Raw genomic sequence first — 25,887 nt, 5'->3', positions numbered from 1 at the left:
GAACATGATAATGCTCTGGTTTGCTTCCTTTAAGGCAACATGAGAATGCTCTGGTATCCTTCCTTCTCAAGGGAACATGATAATGCTCTGGTATGCTTCCTTCTCAAGGGAACATGATAATGCTCTGGTGTGCTTCCTTCTCAAGGGAACATGATAATGCTCTGGTATGCTTCCTTCTCAAGGGAACATGATAATGCTCTGGTATGCTTCCTTCTCAAGGGAACATGATAATGCTCTGGTGTGCTTCCTTCTCAAGGGAACATGATAATGCTCTGGTTTGCTTCCTTTAAGGCAACATGAGAATGCTCTGGTATCCTTCCTTCTCAAGGGAACATTAGAATGCTCTGGTATCCTTCCTTCTCAAGGGAACATGATAATGCTCTGGTATGCTTCCTTTTCAAGGGAACATGATAATGCTCTGGTATCCTTCCTTCTCAAGGGAACATGATAATGCTCTGGTATGTTTCCTTCTCAAGGGAACATGATAATGCTCTGGTATCCTTCCTTCTCAAGGGAACATGATAATGCTCTGGTTTGCTTCCTTTAAGGCAACATGAGAATGCTCTGGTATCCTTCCTTCTCAATGGAACATGATAATGCTCTGGTATGCTTCCTTCTCAAGGGAACATGATAATGCTCTGGTGTGCTTCCTTCTCAAGGGAACATGATAATGCTCTGGTATGCTTCCTTCTCAAGGGAACATGATAATGCTCTGGTATGCTTCCTTCTCAAGGGAACATGATAATGCTCTGGTGTGCTTCCTTCTCAAGGGAACATGATAATGCTCTGGTTTGCTTCCTTTAAGGCAACATGAGAATGCTCTGGTATCCTTCCTTCTCAAGGGAACATTAGAATGCTCTGGTATCCTTCCTTCTCAAGGGAACATGATAATGCTCTGGTATGCTTCCTTTTCAAGGGAACATGATAATGCTCTGGTATCCTTCCTTCTCAAGGGAACATGATAATGCTCTGGTATGTTTCCTTCTCAAGGGAACATGATAATGCTCTGGTATCCTTCCTTCTCAAGGGAACATGATAATGCTCTGGTGTGCTTCCTTTAAGGCAACATGAGAATGCTCTGGTATCCTTCCTTCTCAAGGGAACATGATAATGCTCTGGTTTGCTTCCTTTAAGGCAACATGAGAATGCTCTGGTATCCTTCCTTCTCAAGGGAACATGATAATGCTCTGGTATCCTTCCTTCTCAAGGGAACATGATAATGCTCTGGTATGCTTCCTTCTCAAGGGAACATGATAATGCTCTGGTATCCTTCCTTCTCAAGGGAACATGATAATGCTCTGGTGTGCTTCCTTTAAGGCAACATGAGAATGCTCTGGTATCCTTCCTTCTCAAGGGAACATGATAATGCTCTGGTATCCTTCCTTCTCAAGGGAACATGATAATGCTCTGGTGTGCTTCCTTTAAGGCAACATGATAATGCTCTGGTATCCTTCCTTCTCAAGGGAACATGATAATGCTCTGGTGTGCTTCCTTCTCAAGGGAACATGATAATGCTCTGGTTTGCTTCCTTTAAGGCAACATGAGAATGCTCTGGTATCCTTCCTTCTCAAGGGAACATGATAATGCTCTGGTATCCTTCCTTCTCAAGGGAACATGAGAATGCTCTGGTTTGCTTCCTTTAAGGCAACATGAGAATGCTCTGGTATCCTTCCTTCTCAAGGGAACATTAGAATGCTCTGGTATCCTTCCTTCTCAAGGCAACATGATAATGCTCTGGTATGCTTCCTTCTCAAGGGAACATGATAATGCTCTGGTATCCTTCCTTCTCAAGGGAACATGATAATGCTCTGGTGTGCTTCCTTTAAGGCAACATGATAATGCTCTGGTATCCTTCCTTCTCAAGGGAACATGATAATGCTCTGGTATCCTTCCTTCTCAAGGGAACATGATAATGCTCTGGTATCCTTCCTTCTCAAGGGAACATGATAATGCTCTGGTATCCTTCCTTCTCAAGGGAACATGATAATGCTCTGGTATCCTTCCTTCTCAAGGGAACATGATAATGCTCTGGTATCCTTCCTTCTCAAGGGAACATGAGAATGCTCTGGTATCCTTCCTTCTCAAGGGAACATGAGAATGCTCTGGTATCCTTCCTTCTCAAGGGAACATGAGAATGCTCTGGTATCCTTCCTTCTCAAGGGAACATGATCATGCTCTGGTGTGCTTCCTTCAAGGCAACATGGTAATGCTCTGGTATCCTTCCTTCTCAAGGGAACATGATAATGCTCTGGTATCCTTCCTTCTCAAGGGAACATGATAATGCTCTGGTATGCTTCCTTCTCAAGGGAACATGATAATGCTCTGGTGTGCTTCCTTCAAGGCAACATGGCAATGCTCTGGTAGTCTCCACTACAGCGCACCTATTAACCTTCAAGGAAACATCAGAATCATATTTGTTCAATTCATTCAACTGTTGCACGAGCAACCGAGTAACTGGAACTGACTTGTTTGTGAAAACAGCTGTTTCAGTCATGATACTGGACAAATCCTGAAGGCCAAAGATGGTGAACAGACTTAACTAATACACACATGTGTAATTAAGTGTGAAACATTTGACTGTACTTGTACTCTAATTACTACGACGGTACACCTCGGCTCTCGAACACTTCCTTAATTCTGACAAACAAACATTTACTTCAATGGTGGGATTTCCTGCTCGTCTCTTATCAGTGAGATCCCGAAACAATGGACTCTGCCCACGCCAAAAAAAAAAAGAAAAGGTTGTCCCGCTGTCCAACTCGTGGCTTCCCCCTCATGTCCAGATGTCCCTCGCTGGGCGCGAGCCAAACGGATTTAGAGGGGAGCAGGAAAAAAAACATGAATTAATCAGATAGTGTGTCATCCATTACTGTACTTTACATTAGCAGATTATCTGAAATACAGCCTGAGGGGACGAACTGCTACAGGCACACACACACACACACACACACACACACACACACACATGGCTGCCACTGCACTGGAAATGGGGATGGGTACTGTTTAAGACAATAACAGTACCCTTAAAGTGATACTGATACAAATATGAAGCATTGAAGTTGCATGTATTAAGGTGCCTTATGTTGAGTACGCCACGCTTGACATGTTGAGTATGCGACTGTCAGCGCCACAGCTGCTGGGGAAGTATAATATATATATATATATATATATATATATATATATATATATATATATATATATATATATATAAGAATATACTGTATGTTCTCTCTAAATTTGGTTACTAAAAAAATGATTAAATGCAGTTAAGTTGGCATACTTCTTGGTTGGGACTCCGGTTCTGAGTGAAGCCGATGCCGAAGTGTCTTCAGCTTGCATGTCGATATAAAATGACTCTACTTCTCTTGATTTATTCCCTCAGTAAACATTGTAAACATTAGTTTATGGTCTCAATCTCTAGTTTCAAGTCTTCTTCAATACAGCGTGATGTTCATTTAGTAAATTATGGAAATTTAGAGTCAAACAGACCAGCTTCTATGACATCATCCCTTACATGTTTAGAACTTATGACAAATTAATTGTTATTATGATAATGTAATTTACTTTATTCAGTTTCAGCCACTTAAGTAACCTGCATGTGCGACCATGTGACTGGACTTGTAGGCGTGTCCCTAGCGTTTCCACAGCATATAAAATCCTTCTGAAAATTGTTAATATTGCACTGAACATATGAACGAGAGAGACACATAATTAATTCTCAGCTAAAGGAAAACAGAATGTCGAAATCATTTTCCAGGACATTTGACCCTTTCTCTCATTTTCCCCATGTTTTTTTCCCCATGACTTTTGTTTTCCAGGTTTTTCCAGGTTTTTCCAGGACGCGTGGGTTACGATAAGATAAGAATCACATGCACGACCATCTGTGCAAGGGGTGTACAAAATAAATAATAAAAAAGGTTTCATTGGGAATTCAATATACACAATTTTATTTACAACGACAACAACATCAAAATTACACAGTAACACTAAAGCCTCAGGTTTAATAAATATGGAGCAAAATGCAGGAAAAACTCTTAGGGGAGGATTGAAATTGAAAATAATCTTCTTCTTTTTTTTGTACTGATATTGCCATGAATATTGATCACATATGATCAATCCATAATAAATTGATCACATGTGATCTATATTCACGGCAATATCAGTACAAAAAATAAAAGATTATTTATTATGGATGAGGCGGTCAGCCCAAGTGAACTGTTTAAAAATGATGAATCAGCCAAAATCTATCCAAAGTAAATCTCTTCCATTTAAGTTACCATGGTGACGGAGACATAAGCAGCTTTTTTTTTTTCTCCCCCAAGTTGAACCAACAGTTGGAAATCTGTGCACACGTTAAGAAAATACGGCATAATAAAACTCTGCATCAATGTACCACATCTTCATTGAGATAAACATCTTCAAAAGCGTAGACATCACTTCTTTACAATAAAACGCACATTTATATTTACAAAAAGACGGAGCAGTAAGACTGTGGGTTGTTTTTTTCGTTTTCTTTTAGTAGCCTAAACAATTTGATGAATCTTTAGTAGTGGCACCTCTTGACAGTATTTCTTTTAATTCTGCAGTCACACACACACGCACACACACACACACACACACACACACACAACCACACACACACACATTCATACACTCAAACAGGACACTTTCCTGGTGCTCTTCACAACCTCGTCCACGAGTGGGAGGAGGGGAAAGGGGTGGTCATAATGGTCTGGGACTGGTGCAGATTATACTGGCTGAGAGGAGCTGAAAAGTCCCACATCTGGCGGAGGAAACAGCTGGAAGGGCCGCTGGGAAACCAGCTACTGGTTGGAGAACAATGAGATGACCAACATGCCGGAGCGGAGCGTCGACGTCAGAACTTGGAGCCTTGAAGACGACTCGTTCTCCCCCCAAACTCGTCAAAATACAGACGCTTGTTCAGTGAACCCTAGTTTTAAAACGACGACGTTCTACGTTCACAGCTTTGGACTGCGTGTCAGTTTCCACCAGGCGGTAACCTCCCTTTCTAAAAAAGTTAAGCCAAAGCTTCTTAAACCTGCATTTTTTTCCTCTGGTTGTATAGAAGTCTATACTTCGTGTGTTAAAGCTGCATTCTCTCTACTGACCACCAGGGGGTGACTCCTCTGGTTGTATAGAAGTCTATGCTTCATGTGTTAAAGCTGCATTCTCTCTCCTGACCACCAGAGGGCGACTCCTCTGGTTGTATAGAAGTCTATATAAATGACTCTACTTCTCTTGATGTATTCCCTCAGTAAACATTGTAAACATTAGTTTTTGGTCTCAATATCTAGTTTCAAGTCTTCTTCAATACAGCGTGATGTTCATTTAGTAAATTATGGTCATTTAAAGTCAAACAGACCATAAAGCAGAGGATGCTTTAGGGCGGGGCTACAAGGTGATTGACAGGTTGACACCAGAGACGTAGACAAGAATGACAAACTCAAGGCTTCAAACCGGCAACAGGCGACTCCGTCCACAGTCTACGGTCTCCACTTGTTACATGCATAACGTCGGAGGACCCGCTGTCTCGTCGACTCAAAATAATATTGCAGTCCACTTCATAAGCATCGGCCCTTTGGACTTCATCTGCACTGTACAACAGAGAGCTACAACAACCAAAGCCCGTCAGCCAAAAGCAGAATGAAGGAGGTGAAGGTGAAAAAAAAGAAGAAACTCAGTGGCAGTACCTATCTCATGCTTGTAAACAAAGACCATACACTTGGATGAACAGTTATTTACACTTTTACAAGAGAACTCTCCGGCAGTCTAAATGGAAGCACACACACCTGCAGCTGCAACGCGTTCGGTAACAGAGCCGAGACCCAGTCACGGGCTTCTTTGTGTTAACTTCATCATCACCTACAGATATGTGCACATGTACAGGCGACAAGCACATTGAAAGAAGAGCTTGCGTACCGAGTCCCGTTCCATATCTCTGAAGACATTTGTGTGTGTGTGTGTGTGTGTGTGTGTGTGTGTGTGTGAACAGATGCAGTAGTTACTTTCTAGGTCATCAGACATCAAAAAAAAAAAAAAAAAAAGAGCAGAAATGCATTTTTCCTAATCGAGTTGAAGCACTTATGGGCTCTGAGCATGACCATGCCGTCTAATAGCTTATACACTAATGTCTCCATACCTATACTCAAATTGGCCCCCGAAAGAAAAAGTATCTCCTTCATATCAACATAGATCTAAAAAGTTGGAATTAATACTGACAATAAAAGAGTAAAAAAAAAAAAAAAAAAGCTGCATTGTGTGTGTGTGTGTGTGTGTGTGTGTGTGTGTGAAGATATGAAGTTCGACTGCTTTTCCTCCAACAATTGCAACAGCCAAAGAACAAGAAAAAGAACCCCCAAAAAAAGCAAACGCTAAATAAATATCAGGAAAAACAACAAAGAATTACAAAACAAAAAAAATGTATTGTTTCCAATGAATTGAAAGAAACCGAACGACCTTTATGAAATGTGTAGGAAAAAATGTAACCAGACAAAAAAAACAACAACAACAACAACAACCACAGATGCGACAGTTTTAGACGGGTCGATGTCCCTCCACCGTTTCACCCCCGGGTGCCTGAACAGTTCTTTGCTACGAGCAGGGGAGCATTAGTCCAACTGTCCTCCCCCGTAATCAGCACGCAATAGTAGTGATGACAACGGCAGCCATTCGTCCTTTTTGTTGTTTCAGGGGTAATAGATGGACATTACCCTTCGTCTGCAACGCGTGACAACAAATACGCAGCTGTCGCCGGGTTCTGGTGGGCGGGACGCGATGGTTGGTTTTCGTGGCGGAACGTCACAGGCACTTTATGAGGCAGCCGGACTGGTCGGGGGGGCGGGGTCCTCACACCCGGTGGGCTCTGAGGGTCGTCCCCTCCAGGAAGACCTCGTGCTGGACCAGTAAGGGCTGGCTCGCAGTCGGAGGAGCGCCGGTGTTACCGGCCGAGTCGAGGCGGTGAAGCGAACTCGGCTCCTCCCCGGTCCTGGGCGTCGCAGGAAGCCTGGGGCTGAAGTTCAGATAGATCTGAAGAGAGAGAGAGGGAAGAGAGAGAGAGAGAGGGTGAACATAATTTTTTATTCCTTCAGTTCCCTTCAGTTAGTTTAGCTTAGCATTGCATTCAGACTGGAGCCGGGAGAAAATTAGCTTAATTTAGATAAAAAACTGGACCTCGAAAACGGTTAGCTTAGCATAAAGGGAGGAGCAAGGGGGCAGTTAGCTTAGTTCAGCTTAAAGACTGGAGTCAGTTAGCTTAGCATAAAGACTGGAGAGAGGAGGCAGTTAGCTTAGCATACAAACTAGAGCCAGGAGGCAATTAGCTTAGTTCAGCTTAAAGACTGGAGCCAGTTAGCTTAGCATACAGACTGGAGCCAGGAGGCTGTTGTTGTGGTGTTGTTGTTCACATAAACTATTAGAAAACCACAATGCGTCATAGATCTGTATCTTTTATAGACTGGAGGTGGTTAGCTTAGCTCAGCTTAAAGACTGGAGGCAGTTAGCTTAGCATGAAGACTGGAGCCAGGAGGCAGTCACCTTAGTTCAGCTTAAAGACTGGAGTAAGTTAGCTTAGCATAAAGTCTGGAGCCAGGAAGCAGTTGGCTTAGTTCACCATACATACTGGAGCCAGTTAGCTTAGCATACAGTCTGGAGCCAGGAAGCAGTTAGCTTAGTTCACCATACATACTGGAGCCAGTTAGCTTAGCATACAGACTGGAGCCAGGAGGCTGTTGTTGTTCACATAAACTATGAGAAAACCATAATGTGTCATACAGTAGATCTGTAGCTTTGATCTTTTTCCGGGTAAAACAAACAAGATGCAACATGTTCACGATCAAGCTTTAAAGGGGCTTCAATCCTAAGCTAAGATAAAATCGTTTCCCAGAATGCATTTCAGCCAATGCATTCCGCCTCGCCTGCTCTCCACACTGTGGACTGTTTACCTGAATTCAACCAAAACCCGCTCCAAACCTGGCCGGTAAAGTAAAGTCCGCCTCCGACTACAAAACGGAAAACCAGCTCGCTTTCGATGGCGAAAGGTTTCTCCGTATGAACGCAGGTGTTTTCTAGAGATTAAATGAATAATAACAAACGTAGACACGGAGGACCGTCAGCTGTCAAGAGGACAGTAATGTAAGCGTGATTAAATCAGACGAACACACCTGCTGCCCCCCCCCCCCCCCCCCCCCCCCGATCTTAAGCCGAATTACGCGTGAACGCAACCACGAGAAGTGATGCGTCTTACTAACTCAATAAAATGTCACCGACCCACACAGAGGCAAGTGTTGGTCCAGAAGAAGACAGGAAACAGTCCGACATTAGAGAGCCTGTTTACGACGAGGAAAAAATATTATTTTAAAATGACCATCAAAATAAACGAATAAGGACACAGTCTGCATGTCGGAGTATTTCATGTTTTTTATGATATATGTTTGATATATATACTGTAGACACATATATATATATATATATATATATATATATATATATATACACACACTGGTGTACGTGAGTGCTTCCTGCATAGAGAACAAAGCCTGTATTTCCCATCACTCATGGTGTCAAAGGTATCACATGAACCTTCAGGATCTACTTCATGAAGTTAAAACCAACGAGATGAAAAGCTGGACCTACGTGCTTCGTGGCGTCCGTCAGCTGCTGCTCGATCCTTTCCACGACCTTCCTGAAGGGCGGTCTGTTGGAGGGGTCGGCGTCCCAGCAGGACCTCATGATCTGATACCTGCACAGCAGCAGAGACACGCAGAGACACTTTTATTGGTTTGCCCTCTCGCTGCACTCTGTGTTGATAATATCCCCTTTCTTTGTGTGTGTGTGTGAAACAGACAGACCGCTGCTCAACATCTCACACCATCTCACACCACCTCACACCATCTCTCACCATCTCACACCACCTCACACCATCTCACACCATCTCACACCATCTCTCACCATCTAACACCATCTCTCACCATCTCACACCATCTCTCACCATCTCACACCATCTCTCACCATCTAACACCATCTCTCACCATCTCTCACCATCTCACACCACCTCACACCATCTCTCACCATCTCACACCATCTCTCACCACCTCACACCACCTCACACCATCTCACACCATCTCACACCACCTCACACCATCTCACACCACCTCACACCACCTCACACCACCTCACACCATCTCACACCACCTCACACCACCTCACACCACCTCACACCACCTCACACCACCTCACACCATCTCACACCATCTCACACCACCTCACACCACCTCACACCACCTCACACCATCTCACACCATCTCTCACCATCTAACACCACCTCACACCACCTCACACCACCTCACACCATCTAACACCATCTCACACCACCTCACACCATCTCACACCATCTAACACCATCTCACACCATCTAACACCATCTCACACCACCTCACACCACCTCACACCACCTCACACCATCTCACACCATCTCTCACCATCTAACACCATCTCACACCATCTAACACCACCTCACACCACCTCACACCACCTCACACCATCTAACACCATCTCACACCACCTCACACCACCTCACACCATCTAACACCATCTCACACCACCTCACACCACCTCACACCATCTAACACCATCTCACACCACCTCACACCACCTCACACCATCTAACACCATCTCACACCACCTCACACCACCTCACACCATCTAACACCATCTCACACCACCTCACACCATCTAACACCATCTCACACCACCTCACACCATCTAACACCACCTCACACCACCTCACACCACCTCACACCATCTAACACCATCTCACACCACCTCACACCACCTCACACCATCTAACACCATCTCACAACATCTAACACCATCTCACACCACCTCACACCATCTCTCACCATCTAACACGATCTCACACCACCTCACACCACCTCACACCATCTCTCACCATCTAACACCATCTCACACCACCTCACACCACCTCACACCATCTCTCACCATCTCACACCATCTCACACCACCTCACACCACCTCACACCATCTCACACCATCTCACACCACCTCACACCACCTCACACCACCTCACACCATCTCACACCATCTCTCACCATCTCACACCATCTCACACCATCTCTCACCATCTCTCACCATCTAACACCACCTCACACCATCTCTCACCATCTCTCACCATCTCACACCATCTCTCACCATCTCACACCATCTCTCACCATCTAACACCATCTCTCACCATCTCTCACCATCTCTCACCATCTCTCACCATCTCTCACCATCTCTCACCATCTCTCACCATCTCACACCATCTCTCACCATCTCTCACCATCTCTCACCATCTCACACCATCTCACACCATCTCTCACCATCTCACACCATCTCTCACCATCTCTCACCATCTCTCACCATCTCACACCATCTCTCACCATCTCTCACCATCTCTCACCATCTCACACCATCTCTCACCATCTAACACCATCTCTCACCATCTCACACCATCTCTCACCATCTCTCACCATCTCTCCTGTGATCTTTTTACACTTCACTCACATTTCGCTAGGCGCAAACTCCGGAGCGTCCATTCTGGATCCTTCTTTTATCAGCTTGTAGAACTTGGCGTCCACAGCCATGCCGGGATAAGGACTGTTTCCTGCGTTTTGACAGAGATTTGAGTTACATTGTGCAGCGCTGAACAAAACAACAACAACAACAACAACAACACACAGAAGAAGAAAAAACAGATGGATGGACTTACCGAGAGAGAAGATTTCCCAAAGCAAGATGCCGTAGGACCACACGTCACTCTCAAACGTGTACACGCACTCAAAGATGCTTTCTGGAGACATCCACTTCACCGGCAGACGAGCCTGCAAAAGAAGAAGAAGAATGATCTGAGTGATCACAGCCTCGGCTGTCAATCAAAGCCTCGGCTGTCAATCAAAGCCTCGGCTGTCAATCAAAGCCTCGGCTGTCAATCAAAGCCTCGGCTGTCAATCAAAGCCTTGTTTGCTTTCTTTTCTTTTGTAAGGGTCTCTCGTGAGGGTGTGATTTAAACTTCGTTTCATATTTTTTCTCATTATTACATATACTCGAGATCTTCCTCGTTGCCAGTGTTTTGGTACATTTTATAAAATAAAGAAAAAAAAGGGAAGTAAAAACACAAGTTTGGTGAATTAAAGAGGTACAAAAAAAAATTAAACACCAACTAGCGATTTACATTTTGTTCTACCTTGTAATTTAAAACTTGATTGCAAAAAATAACGTGTTATTACACGCTAAAAATACTACCTGCTTTGCCAGGAGCCGCAATGAAGGCAGGATTTATTGCCCCGTCTTGGGGATAATGATTTTGATGAAATATTATTGTTGGATCAAGACTCGCTGAAACCCAAGGCCTCGAGCTTCGTCTTCTCTGGAAATCGATATCTCGGGGTGCGCCCTTTGTTTCCGATTGTCTCAACACACCCAAACGTCCATCAGCGCGTGTTTCCTTTCGTTGAACCAGGACTTTGTATTTTTTGGGAGGAAATGGACTCTGTATACAGTGGTTTGTTTTGGGAATTTGATTCCAATGATATATATGTTTGGGTTTTTAGAATAATTGGCCGCTGGAACGATGGGATGTTTTTCGTGATACGATGATAACGGCGAAGCGGCTGGACGGATTCCTATGATTCAAACTGCATTTGAACCATCGGTCTCCCTTTGTTCTTTTACGAACTTTAAATCTTTGTGACTAATAGATATCACAATGAAACTTCCCTAGTTGATTGTTTACGTTGGGAACATTTTGTTTTTATAAATAGTTTTTATTAATAAATGTATAAATGAGGCTCTGAATGCTTTGTGAACAAACCCCTCGGCATAAAGCTTCAGAATATATAGTTTTTATTAATAAATGTGTATAAATGAGTCTCTGAATGCTGTGTGAACTAACCCCTCTGCATAAAGCTTCATAATATATAGTTTTTATTAATAAATGTGTATAAATGAGTCTCTGAATGCTGGGTGAACTAACCTCTCTGCATAAAGCTTCATAATATATATTTTATATTAATAAATGTGTATAAATGAGTCTCTGAATGCTGTGTGAACTAACCCCTCTGCATAAAGCTTCATAATATATAGTTTTTATTAATAAATGTGTATAAAAGAGTCTCTGAATGCTGTGTGAACTAACCCCTCTGCAGAAAGCTTCATAATATATAGTTTTTATTAATAAATGTATATAAAAGAGTCTCTGAATGCTGGGTGAACTAACCCCTCTGCATAAAGCTTCATAATATATAGTTTTTATTAATAAATGTGTATAAATGAGTCTCTGAATGCTGGGTGAACTAACCTCTCTGCATAAAGCTTCATAATATATATTTTATATTAATAAATGTGTATAAATGAGTCTCTGAATGCTGTGTGAACTAACCCCTCTGCAGAAAGCTTCATAATATATATTTTATATTAATAAATGTGTATAAATGAGGCTCTGAATGCTGTGTGAACTAACCCCTCTGCATAAAGCTTCATAATATATAGTTTTTATTAATAAATGTGTATAAATGAGGCTCTGAATGCTGTGTGAACTAACCCCTCTGCAGAAAGCTTCATAATATATAGTTTTTATTAATAAATGTGTATAAATGAGGCTCTGAATGCTGTGTGAACTAACCCCTCTGCAGAAAGCTTCATAATATATTTATGAATTCCACACATGTTGAAGACTCTACATGTGAAGAGGTATCATAGATATCACCATTAAACGTCACCACTTCATTACTGACATTAAGAGGAGTGTTTATTGAATTAAGAGTTTTCTGAAATGTTATGTTTAAATATGCAAATGAGGCATCTAATGGTAACCTTTGGTGAATTTAGAAAAAATCTACAGACAATGTAGTAAAATAAATCCCTAAAGTAGTAAAATAAACACTTAAATGTGTATTTTCAGGCGTTTTCCTTCCACTAGTCTGAAAGAAGCCCCCAATCTCAAAACTGATCAGTTCATGAATAATTCTGTTTTGCCTTGTAGTCCCTCGCCTTAACAACCGTTGAGCTCAAGATAGCTTCACAGTTATCTGGAAAAGCTTTTAAGGAAGACGTTTGCTTACACAGTGGCTCTGACAAGTAAAGACACAATCAACTAAGTGGGGTCAAACCAATTAACCACATCATTCTGGGGTTTGGCTGAATGCAATAAAAGGCATCTTGAAGGTTGTCTTGCATGTCGTCCCGCTCATCTCAAGTTCTCAAGTATGGCGTCTTTAGTGCCGACTTACGTTGCCTTTGACGACATAGTTGGAGTCCGTGTTGATATCTCGGGCTAGGCCGAAATCACAGATCTTTGCTACTCGTCCTTGAGTCAGGAGGATATTTCTGGCAGCCAGATCTCTGTGGATACACTGGAAGAAAAGAAAAAATTCACCACTACCTTTAATACCCAATGATACGTGACCAATCAATAATATAATCACATTAGGCATGGATGAGGTGCCTCTTCTAATGCAGTTTGGTGCTGTGTTTCCACACTCGACTCACAACCACTGAATCAGATACGGGAGCTTACTGGCCACGGGATCTTGACTCCCCGGCTAATAAATCTTTCAACAGCGTGCTCCAACATGCGTTTTAGATCCGTTTACTAGCTGTGGAAAGATGATCCACGCTCTGTCACATCTCATTCGGAGAGAATTCCCATTCAGTTTCATCCAGAAATTAAATCAAGTTTGAAGGCCCCGGTGTGAGATACGGATCGATGACACACACAAATACTCAACAATGTGCTGCAAATATTTAGCATCAAAACTATTCCTACAGGCAGAGGCCCAACTACCAAGATCCTGTTGATCCAGAGCAGCGTCTGGGAGTCTGTTTGAGGTAAACTTGTGCAGCCTAAACTACTGGAAGATATCTTATTGAGTTTCCTTTTAGGGAAATGCTCAGGGTGAATTTGAGTTCCCTTAACAGTTGGGCTTTTATTGTGAAAGGTAAGAACGGCCTATTTCAAGGTTGAAAGGAGTAATTAAGTTTTCCGTCTTCAGACTACAGCGCATCCACGTCGATGCCTTTATTTGCTCAAATCAACGTGATCTCACAGAAATAAATACGTGAAATGACCACATCGTCTTAACAGCTTATTACAGGGTGGAAGAACTTAAAGTGCAAGATTATGTGCCACCAACATGGAAATGTTGAAATGTTAGGTTGAGGCAAAATGAACGTTATATATGCAACTGAACGAATGTTAAGTGTGCAACACAAAAAAAACTTGTGTGGAATAAAACAAACCTTAAGTATGCAACTAAATGAACCTTAAGTGTGCAATAAAACAAACCTTAAGTATACAACTAAATGAACCTTAAGTGTGCAATAAAACAAACCTTAAGTATACAACTAAATGAACGTTAAGTGTGCAATAAAACAAACCTTAAGTATACAACTAAATAAACGTTAAGTATGCAACTAAATGAACGTTAAGTGTGCAACTAAACGTTAGCTTTAAAATCTCTGTTGGGTTTCGGAAAGATATTATAGTTGGGCTTGAAATAAGAACGTAAACAATAAGACCAAAATATATTGAAGCGTAAATACAACAAACATCTGGTTGTTACTTACATTTTTGGCGGCCAAGAACTCCATGCCTTTGGCCACTTGGTGTGAGAAGCTGAGGAGGTCTTCGGTGTCAAGAGACAGACCATCCTCGTCGAACATCTCGCTCTCCGCATCTTCTCCATCGGAGCCACCTAAGGGGACAAAAGGGACGACGGTGAGTCCACTGTTTTTGTTCTTTTCTGTGTATTTGAAGGTGTTTGATGAATGGCTGGCACGCTTGCCTTTGCGTAGTGAGCGTCTCTTCTCGGAGGATGAGCCGAACGACAGCTTGCCAGCAGCAGAAGGCCTCATGGTCATGTAGCCGTTCAAGCTGTTACTGTGAAGAGGAAAAGGAGCAGTCTGGTCTCAGCCGAGCACGGCCACACATCGGCACGCTAGTGTCCAAATACCTTCCTCCTACGCACGTTCTGGATAGTAAATACTAGCACTTTCTTGTTCTCTTACACTCGCAGTACACCACTCTTTAAGACACAAGAAAGAACCTGACCCAGCTGCGTCGCTCTGCGGCATGACGTTGCGGTAGTAGCAGTCTTCCTCCAGCTTGTAGCAGATGAAGGATTCCCTCTTCCTGCGCAGAAAGTTGAGGAGGTCACCGAAGCAGCAGTACTCCGTGATCACCAGGGTGGGGCCTGCAGACACGAGAGGAACCGCAGTGTCACAACGAAATGCAGACTCCCCAAATCTCAGATGAAATGATAACACAGGGACAACATGGCTGCCGCACCTCCAACAGTGCAGGCTCCCAGCAGGTTGACGATGTTCATGTGGTTTCCCAAGTAACTGAGGACTTTCAGCTCCGACATCAGTGCCTCTTTCTCCGTGGCGTGAGCGCTAGCTGTTGGGGAGGAAAGGATTGGTCGTCAACTCAAGTTGTAGAATGATTACGCATCGCGATGTGTTATTGCTGCTTGTTGCTGGAGGCTAATTAAAATACCCGTACCTGTGAAATACGGTTATTTAATAGCAGAGTGCAAGCCATCAATCAAAGTTATTGACTTGATTGCTGCCTGTCTCTGAACACCTGCATCAAAGTTTTATTCATTCATACTTTTCAACAGCGAGCGTTTGTCTCGCAGCCAAAATAGCTTTGCATGTGTTGTGATTGTTGAGTCGTAGTATTTGGGGCACCATGATTGATGCATCAGGTATATTATCAGTGCCTGAATTGGACCAAAAAAGACACAGTTCAAAGTCATCGGACACATCTTGGATAAATCGATATTTATATGAACATCTTGGTAATATATCCCAATAATTTTCTGACTCACATTAGCCCAACATACTACATACATTCGCACAATTTGTACTTAAATGTTTATTTGGTTAATAATAGGAGTATTAGTAAAGAGTAGCGGTCTTTTACTCTTTTTGTATCACCGGTGAAGTGTTTATGCTAATGAGGGCGTACACATATCCCAGCCTCGCACGGAAACTGAAATTCACAAATGTTTACAGTAGTTCATACTGCATTTTGCCCCCCAAAAAAACAGACCCTTAAATAGCTTTCTTACCTAGCCATAATTATTACAATTATCATCATGCCACCACAAACGCTAATTTAAAAACAGTCCAGCAGTGCATGTGTTTCTTTCTAATGTTCTGTAACTGCAGAATGAAAGCTAGCTAGCTAAAAAGCCACCAGCTAAATGAACATATTGCTTCATCCACACAGTCTTGTCCCGGCATAGTCTTTAACACTGATTCACCAGATGTTTTAATGTGCTGACAAGTCCACAGGAAAAAGAAAAGTCTTGTGATTGTTAAGCTCCGCTGGTCATAGACAATTAACAATACGGGACCGGGCTTGTTTTTAGCCCAGTCCTGAACTGTTGGTACTTTTCTTCAGGTTTTCTGTTTTTCTTCTTTTAAATTCACAGGGTGGAGGCACTGCAGCAAAAAACCCTGGGTTTTAGTTAGCCTCTAAGCTAGCGATGTGTTTGCACAAAGGTCTCTAAGGGTGCACTACTAGACTCAATGGGAGGTGTATGCAATAAGAAGTAAGGGTACTGAGGAGTATGCAATAAGACGTAAAGGTACTGAGGAGTATGCAATAAGAAGTAAGGGTACTGAGGTGAATGCAATAAGAAGTAAGGGTACTGAGGTGAATGCAATAAGAAGTAAAGGTACTGAAGAGTATGCAATAAGACATAAAGGTACTGAGGAGTATGCAATAAGAAGTACTGAGATCTATGCAATAAGAAGCAAAGGTACTGAGATCTATGCAATAAGAAGCAAAGGTACTGAGGAGTATGCAATAAGAAGTACTGAAATCTATGCAATAAGAAGTATAGGTACTGAGATCTATGCAATAAGAAGCAAAGGTACTGAGGAGTATGCAATAAGACGTAAAGGTACTGAGGAGTATGCAATAAGAAGTACTGAAATCTATGCAATAAGAAGTATAGGTACTGAGATCTATGCAATAAGAAGCAAAGGTACTGAGGAGTATGCAATAAGACGTAAAGGTACTGAGGAGTATGCAATAAGAAGTACTGAAATCTATGCAATAAGAAGTATAGGTACTGAGATCTATGCAATAAGAAGCAAAGGTACTGAGGAGTATGCAATAAGACGTAAAGGTACTCAGGAGTATGCAATAAGAAGTAAAGGTACTGAGGAGTATGCAATAAGAAGTACTGAGATCTATGCAATAAGAAGCAAAGGTACTGAGGAGTATGCAATAAGAAGTATAGGTACTGAGATCTATGCAATAAGAAGCAAAGGTACTCAGGAGTATGCAATAAGAAGCAACGGTACTGAGGAGTGTGCAATAAGAAGTACTGAGATCTATGCAATAAGAAGTAAAGGTACTGAGGAGTATGCAATAAGAAGTAAAGGTACTGAGGAGTATGCAATAAGAAGTAAAGGTACTGAGGAGTATGCAATAAGAAGTAAGGGTACTGAGGTGAATGCAATAAGAAGTAAGGGTACTGAGGTCTATGCAATAAGAAGTAAAGGTACTGAAGAGTATGCAATAAGACATAAAGGTACTGAGGAGTATGCAATAAGAAGTACTGAGATCTAGGCAATAAGAAGTAAAGGTACTGAGGAGTATGCAATAAGTACTGAAATCTATGCAATAAGAAGCAAAGGTACTGAGGAGTATGCAATAAGACGTAAAGGTACTGAGGAGTATGCAATAAGAAGTACTGAAATCTATGCAATAAGAAGTATAGGTACTGAGATCTATGCAATAAGAAGCAAAGGTACTGAGGAGTATGCAATAAGACGTAAAGGTACTCAGGAGTATGCAATAAGAAGTAAAGGTACTGAGGAGTATGCAATAAGAAGTACTGAGATCTATGCAATAAGAAGCAAAGGTACTGAGGTGTATGCAATAAGACGTAAAGGTACTCAGGAGTATGCAATAAGAAGTATAGGTACTGAGATCTATGCAATAAGAAGCAAAGGTACTCAGGAGTATGCAATAAGAAGCAAAGGTACTGAGGAGTATGCAATAAGAAGTACTGAGATCTATGCAATAAGAAGCAAAGGTACTGAGGTGTATGCAATAAAAAGTAAAGGTACTCAGGAGTATGCAATAAGAAGTATAGGTACTGAGATCTATGCAATAAGAAGCAAAGGTACTCAGGAGTATGCAATAAGAAGCAAAGGTACTGAGGAGTATGCAATAAGAAGTACTGAGATCTATGCAATAAGAAGTAAAGGTACTGAGGAGTATGCAATAAGAAGTACTGAGATCTATGCAATAAGAAGTAAAGGTACTGAGGAGTATGCAATAAGAAGTACTGAGATCTATGCAATAAGAAGTAAAGGTACTGAGGAGTATGCGATAAGAAGTACTGAGATCTATGCAATAAGAAGTAAAGGTACTGAGGAGTATGCAATAAGAAGTACTGAGATCTATGCAATAAGAAGTAAAGGTACTGAGGAGTATGCGATAAGAAGTACTGAGATCTATGCAATAAGAAGTAAAGGTACTGAGGAGTATGCGATAAGAAGTTCTGAGATCTATGCAATAAGAAGTAAAGGTACTTTGGGCACTTGTAGGAAAACAGATGTGTTTTTTTTGTCCGACCCCTGATATTTTTATTGGAGTCATTTTTCTCCTTTTCATTCATGTGATGGTATACATTTCATGAACAAGGGGGGACAAAAGTCAGCAGCACTTGTTTTGGCATGAATATGAACTATGCTTTATGATATATATGACCCTTTCCCCTGCCTTTGAATTTAAGTTCCCTTTTCTTTCAGGTTCAACCATTTGCCAAAACTAACAGTTATAAACTCTGCAACTCGGCTCGTTTCTCCCTCCTTTCTTTCGTTCTTTCTCCCAATGTACAATATCAACGTGTACCACCATGCAACATTTCATATTTCACATGTGCAGTACATGTGAACTCGATTAAATCTATATTTTACTTTTTATGGATTGCTGATTTATTCTATCTTTACTCTATGATTACTTATTCTACTTGTTTTCCTGGCGCCTCTTGTTGTGGCACGGTCCCCTTTGCTGCTGTAACACTGCAAATGTCCCTAATGTGGGACCAATAAAGGATAATCTTGTAACTCTTAAGTCGTGAGTTCACCGTTCAGTCTTGTATCATGCGTGTCTTTTTGTTTATGCCCTGTGTTGTTGTCTTATTTGTTGTTACTGCGACCCTCGACACATAACGGTCTCTTACATTTGAGCATTTTCACCGCCACCGTCGTGACCGAATCCGCCTCGGAGAGTCCGTACGCGGTGGCCTCCACCACCTTCCCGAAAGCCCCGGATCCCAGCGTCTTCCCTGAACCACGACGGAGAAAAGAAAGAAAGAAGACAAACAACTGTTATTCCTCCGTCCTGTTTCTTCTCCAACATGCTGGCCCCACGCCAGTGTTCCCAGGACAACACCGGTTTGAGCCCCCGGGCTGTGTGCGTAGTGCACCAGGACACGCCGGATCCTGTTTGAGAAGGGTTTCTTAAAAAACAACACCCAGAATATGTCAACAATATCATGTTTGCAGTGAGGGAGTGGGGTTTTGTTTTTTTCATGGTGAATGAGCTGTGAAACTGGTTATTGACCACACGCATGGCTAAAGCGCCGTGTCCACACACACAGAAAACAGTGTGTTTTGTCAAGCGGCGTGAAGTCGCCCGGAGGCGTGCGGGCGGTGATGTCACCCCCTGTCAGGGTTTATTACCGAGGTTGTTAAACACCCATTTATCTCCACATCCCGTTGCAGGACGCATTAAATAAACTTACAGTATCAGCAATGACAGACCGAGGCGGATCATTTGGATGAAGGGGCGCTCACCAAAACGCAAGTTGTTTCGCGGAAACTCCCACTGGTGATCGTACGGCAGCTGGGTGGGGTCGATGTACACGTAGTTGTTTCCATGGATGCCCTCGATAACTTTCCACTGGATCTGGTATTTGGGTTTCTGGCACCGATGCAGACAAAAACACACACACACACACACGTTAATTACCGTGACAAATTACTACGTTGCAGGTATTTTTGCTTGACTCTAATTGTCGTCGGGGAGTGGGCGCCGCCTCACCTGCATGTACTTGTAGAACAGCGTGACGAGGACGAGGCAGAGGATGGCTGCTGCTGACACGGAGCCGATGAGCAGAGGGGTGAACAGATCGTGGGGTACGGTTCTCTCTGCAGAGACGGAAACGATGACGTCGGATTTACACGACAGGGAGAACCGGGATACTTCACATCATTTTCACCATTAATTACCAGAATATCTCTGATGGGCCTGAAGCTAATGAACTAAAATAGGTATAATTTGTTATAGTCATCTGTAGTGGTTGAATACACAATGCAAGTAATTAGAAAATATAGATTTATGTAATAAACATGGACAAAATAAATATGTAAATAATGTGTAATTTATTAAATACATATTTATACAATATATATTTATATTATCTTCGTTTTTTTAAGAATTTTTTTTCTTCTTTTTTCGTACAAGGCCCGTTTGTTTTGGGGGAAATGTTTGTTCATGACGCTTCGGTCGGCCGAACTCATCGACTGAACCTCCACGAACCATTAAACAGTGAGTAACGTCAACAAGCTGGATGACCAGCCGGCGCATTGACCACGTCTGTTATGTCTAAACCGGAGCCATGTCACGCTATCCAGAATCTAAGTGGATAATATTGCCCCCCGCCTGCATGTAAATAGAGTCGATCAGGGGCTCTTTCGATGGCTCGCCGTGTTTACACTCTCAATGACATTGCAGAGGAGCTTTAAGGTAAGCCCGGGAGGGCTAAGTCACACTGAAGCTCCCTCAAATCACAGCCAACTAATCCAGTTACACGTGTAAACACACTGCTTTTCTTTTCTTTTTTTTCTTCTTCTTTTTCTTTTTGTCTGCATTTGCACAACAATTCTGCATTTTACTTGAATAAAATCCGTCCCCCATCTTATAACGGCATTCTACCGTATATATATATATATATTTCTGCTGGTTTTACAGCTGTGCCGGCGAGTAATTAGCCCGTAATCGTTGTGCTGTTCCTTTGTGTCCGGCTGCTTGTGATGCCTTATTGTTTTGCTCCTCTGTACAGTGTAATAAGCTCTTTAGAGATAAGGAGCTTTCTCTCCACTTCAAATCTGAGAATGCAGCGTCTGCAGGAACTAATCCCCTGTAAACCCGTCAGTGGTTTCTAAAGCCCGGTGTGACACCTCCTCGCCTCCCACAGCCCACCAGAACGGAGGCCCGGCGCCGCCAGGTCTCCCACTGCGCTCCTCGCTCTCTGCGCCTCCTCCTGGTCTGCTGTTCGCTCAGCGAAGTCCTGGACAACGAACCTCAAACGCTCTCCTCCCTCATAATGCTCGCCCACATACCCCCCACCCCCTCCCCCCCACACACACATGTCCTCCATAAACCCGGGTCTCCAGGCCTCTGCTGGACCTTCGGTCTGCTGGGGCTCAGGCCACTTTGAGGACGTTGCGCGGCAGATGGGGAAGCCGTTAGAACAGAGAGCGGATTTGGATTCATAAAGTAAACAAAGGACTAATTCCTATCTGCGAGCGACAACATCTTATCGCGACCAATCACGAGCGAGGTATCTCTCCTCGCTTATGTTTACCTAACAGATTACGCAAGAACGTAACGACCTGTACTGGGGACCACGCTGATGGGTTTAATCCTCACCCCGGTTCACGCCGGTAGTAAATATTTTGAATTGAGGATTAAGTGCGGTTTACAGGAACTGATAATATAACTTTGTTGTTGTTTTTTTTTTTACGGCGCAAAACAAAGTACAAGAAACGTCGAGATGTGCGGCCTGAAAACCGGAGATCTTTGTCGCCTTCGTGTCCTCTTCTAGGTGCTGTTGGAAGGTGACGCCGTGCAGAGGGGATTACAATCCAATCAGCAACAAAACACGAGACTGACAGGCGCCCCTGAATGCCACGTGGCCCCTATCCGACGGTGTGTGTGTGTGTGTGTGTGTTGGTTCCACTCACCGCTGATAGAAAACAGCGTGTAGGCCTGCTCTCCCTCCACCGTCGCCACGCACTCCAGAGTGCTGTAGCGACCCCGGCTCACGTTCACCCGGCTCTCCACCTCCGTCTTGCCGAACATGGGGCTGAACAGCGTGACGGTGATGACGTTGTGCTGCTCCTGGGTGGCGTTCACCTGTTGGGAGCACCTGGGGGGGGTGGGGGGGAGGGGGGGGGGGGGGGGGATCACACGGGTGTTGACAAGAGAGGGATCGTCAGTCGTCCCTCGTACGCGAGTGTTTGGAAAAACATACCTGTGCAAGAACGTCACGTTCAAGTTATGAGTTGTTTTTTTTGTGGTTTATTTACACAACATGCAGAACCACAGGCTGCACGTGTCCTACCAGGAGTATTAATATTAATAGTGGTGGAAGTTCCTCCCGTGCTCATGAATTATAGGTGAGATGTGTCTCCGGTCGCAGGCTCATTAACTTTCTGTACAATGGCGTGCGTGTACATAATGAGCATTAAGTGGATTCGATTGTAATTAAAGAATTACTGGCTGGAATTTGGATAATCACTTATGATTCACTGCCTGCGCTCCTTGGGATTGGTCGTTGCTACGACAACCGGGTGACCCATCCTCTGTACATGTTCATGTTAGTCTATAGAGGAACTCCACCACGGTCACATGACTTCATGTTAGTCTATAGAGGAACTCCACCACGGTCACATGACTTCATGTCTATAGAGGAACTCCACCACGGTCACATGACTTCATGTTAGTCTATAGAGGAACTCCATCACGGTCACATGACTTCATGTTAGTCTGTAGAGGAACTCCACCACGGTCACATGACTTCATGTTAGTCTATAGAGGAACTCCACCACGGTCACATGACTTCATGTTAGTCTATAGAGGAACTCCATCACGGTCACATGACTTCATGTCTATAGAGGAACTCCATCACGGTCACATGACTTCATGTTAGTCTATAGAGGAACTCCACCACGGTCACATGACTTCATGTTAGTCTATAGAGGAACTCCACCACGGTCACATGACTTCATGTTAGTCTATAGAGGAACTCCATCACGGTCACATGACTTCATGTCTATAGAGGAACTCCACCACGGTCACATGACTTCATGTCTATAGAGGAACTCCACCACGGTCACATGACTTCATGTTAGTCTATAGAGGAACTCCAACACGGTCACATGACTTCATGTTAGTCTATAGAGGAACTCCATCACGGTCACATGACTTCATGTTAGTCTATAGAGGAACTCCATCACGGTCACATGACTTCATGTCTATAGAGGAACTCCACCACGGTCACATGACTTCATGTTAGTCTATAGAGGAACTCCATCACGGTCACATGACTTCATGTTAGTCTATAGAGGAACTCCATCACGGTCACATGACTTCATGTCTATAGAGGAACTCCACCACGGTCACATGACTTCATGTTAGTCTATAGAGGAACTCCACCACGGTCACATGACTTCATGTCTATAGAGGAACTCCACCACGGTCACATGACTTCATGTTAGTCTATAGAGGAACTCCAACACGGTCACATGACTTCATGTTAGTCTATAGAGGAACTCCATCACGGTCACATGACTTCATGTTAGTTTATAGAGGAACTCCATCACAGTCACATGACTTCATGTCTATCGAAGAACTCCACCACGGTCACATGACTTCATGTTAGTCTATAGAGGAACTCCATCACGGTCACATGACTTCATGTTAGTCTATAGAGGAACTCCATCACGGTCACATGACTTCATGTCTATAGAGGAACTCCATCACGGTCACATGACTTCATGTTAGTCTATAGAGGAACTCCATCACGGTCACATGACTTCATGTTAGTCTATAGAGGAACTCCACCACGGTCACATGACTTCATGTTAGTCTATAGAGGAACTCCATCACGGTCACATGACTTCATGTCTATAGAAGAACTCCACCACGGTCACATGACTTCATGTTAGTCTATAGAGGAACTCCACCACGGTTACATGACTTCATGTTAGTCTATAGAGGAACTCCATCACGGTCACATGACTTCATGTCTATAGAGGAACTCCACCACGGTCACATGACTTCATGTTAGTCTATAGAGGAACTCCATCACGGTCACATGACTTCATGTTAGTCTATAGAGGAACTCCACCACGGTCACATGACTTCATGTTAGTCTATAGAGGAACTCCACCACGGTCACATGACTTCATGTTAGTCTATAGAGGAACTCCACCACGGTCACATGACTTCATGTTAGTCTATAGAGGAACTCCACCACGGTCACATGACTTCATGTCTATAGAGGAACTCCACCACGGTCACATGACTTCATGTTAGTCTATAGAGGAACTCCACCACGGTCACATGACTTCATGTCTATAGAGGAACTCCACCACGGTCACATGACTTCATGTTAGTCTATAGAGGAACTCCACCACGGTCACATGACTTCATGTTAGTCTATAGAGGAACTCCATCACGGTCACATGACTTCATGTCTATAGAAGAACTCCACCACGGTCACATGACTTCATGTTAGTCTATAGAGGAACTCCACCACGGTCACATGACTTCATGTTAGTCTATAGAGGAACTCCACCACGGTCACATGACTTCATGTTAGTCTATAGAGGAACTCCACCACGGTCACATGACTTCATGTTAGTCTATAGAGGAACTCCATCACGGTCACATGACTTCATGTCTATAGAGGAACTCCACCACGGTCACATGACTTCATGTTAGTCTATAGAGGAACTCCATCACGGTCACATGACTTCATGTTAGTCTATAGAGGAACTCCACCACGGTCACATGACTTCATGTTAGTCTATAGAGGAACTCCACCACGGTCACATGACTTCATGTTAGTCTATAGAGGAACTCCACCACGGTCACATGACTTCATGTTAGTCTATAGAGGAACTCCATCACGGTCACATGACTTCATGTTAGTCTATAGAGGAACTCCACCACGGTCACATGACTTCATGTTAGTCTATAGAGGAACTCTACCACGGTCACATGACTTCATGTCTATAGAGGAACTCCACCACGGTCACATGACTTCATGTTAGTCTATAGAGGAACTCCATCACGGTCACATGACTTCATGTCTATAGAGGAACTCCACCACGGTCACATGACTTCATGTTAGTCTATAGAGGAACTCCACCACGGTCACATGACTTCATGTTAGTCTATAGAGGAACTCCACCACGGTCACATGACTTCATGTCTATAGAGGAACTCCATCACGGTCACATGACTTCATGTTAGTCTATAGAGGAACTCCACCATGGTCACATGACTTCATGTTAGTCTATAGAGGAACTCCACCACGGTCACATGACTTCATGTCTATAGAGGAACTCCACCACGGTCACATGACTTCATGTTAGTCTATAGAGGAACTCCATCACGGTCACATGACTTCATGTCTATAGAGGAACTCCACCATGGTCACATGACTTCATGTTAGTCTATAGAGGAACTCCACCACGGTCACATGACTTCATGTCTATAGAGGAACTCCACCACGGTCACATGACTTCATGTTAGTCTATAGAGGAACTCCACCACGGTCACATGACTTCATGTCTATAGAGGAACTCCACCACGGTCACATGACTTCATGTCTATAGAGGAACTCCACCACGGTCACATGACTTCATGTCTATAAAGGAACTCCACCATGGTCACATGACTTCATGTTAGTCTATAGAGGAACTCCATCACGGTCACATGACTTCATGTTAGTCTATAGAGGAACTCCACCACGGTCACATGACTTC

General features: G+C 43.2%; 1 protein-coding gene across 2 annotated transcripts in view; it reads right to left on the bottom strand.

The window, feature by feature from the left end:
- Window positions 1-3,918: 3,918 nt before the first annotated feature.
- The window catches only part of kita (KIT proto-oncogene, receptor tyrosine kinase a), a 32,507-nt gene continuing 10,538 nt past the window's right edge, over window positions 3,919-25,887 (bottom strand). For both annotated transcript variants that reach the window (XM_034531164.1, XM_034531165.1), the window contains exons 9-21: window positions 22,075-22,259; window positions 20,150-20,256; window positions 19,903-20,029; window positions 19,287-19,391; window positions 15,362-15,472; window positions 15,125-15,266; window positions 14,859-14,953; window positions 14,641-14,768; window positions 13,305-13,427; window positions 10,787-10,898; window positions 10,582-10,681; window positions 8,653-8,758; window positions 3,919-7,047 (exon numbers count right to left, since the gene is read on the bottom strand). In XM_034531164.1, coding sequence (XP_034387055.1) covers window positions 6,868-7,047; window positions 8,653-8,758; window positions 10,582-10,681; window positions 10,787-10,898; window positions 13,305-13,427; window positions 14,641-14,768; window positions 14,859-14,953; window positions 15,125-15,266; window positions 15,362-15,472; window positions 19,287-19,391; window positions 19,903-20,029; window positions 20,150-20,256; window positions 22,075-22,259 — 1,621 coding nt within the window. In that variant the 3' untranslated portion in view covers window positions 3,919-6,867. The remainder of the gene's footprint in view (window positions 7,048-8,652; window positions 8,759-10,581; window positions 10,682-10,786; window positions 10,899-13,304; window positions 13,428-14,640; window positions 14,769-14,858; window positions 14,954-15,124; window positions 15,267-15,361; window positions 15,473-19,286; window positions 19,392-19,902; window positions 20,030-20,149; window positions 20,257-22,074; window positions 22,260-25,887) is intronic.

The sequence above is a fragment of the Cyclopterus lumpus genome, chromosome 4 (genome assembly GCF_009769545.1).
Source record: "Cyclopterus lumpus isolate fCycLum1 chromosome 4, fCycLum1.pri, whole genome shotgun sequence".
In the NCBI taxonomy this organism is placed as follows: domain Eukaryota; kingdom Metazoa; phylum Chordata; class Actinopteri; order Perciformes; family Cyclopteridae; genus Cyclopterus; species Cyclopterus lumpus.
The sequence above is the reverse complement of the archived record's forward strand: the minus strand, read 5'-3'. Positions and strand labels throughout refer to the sequence as shown.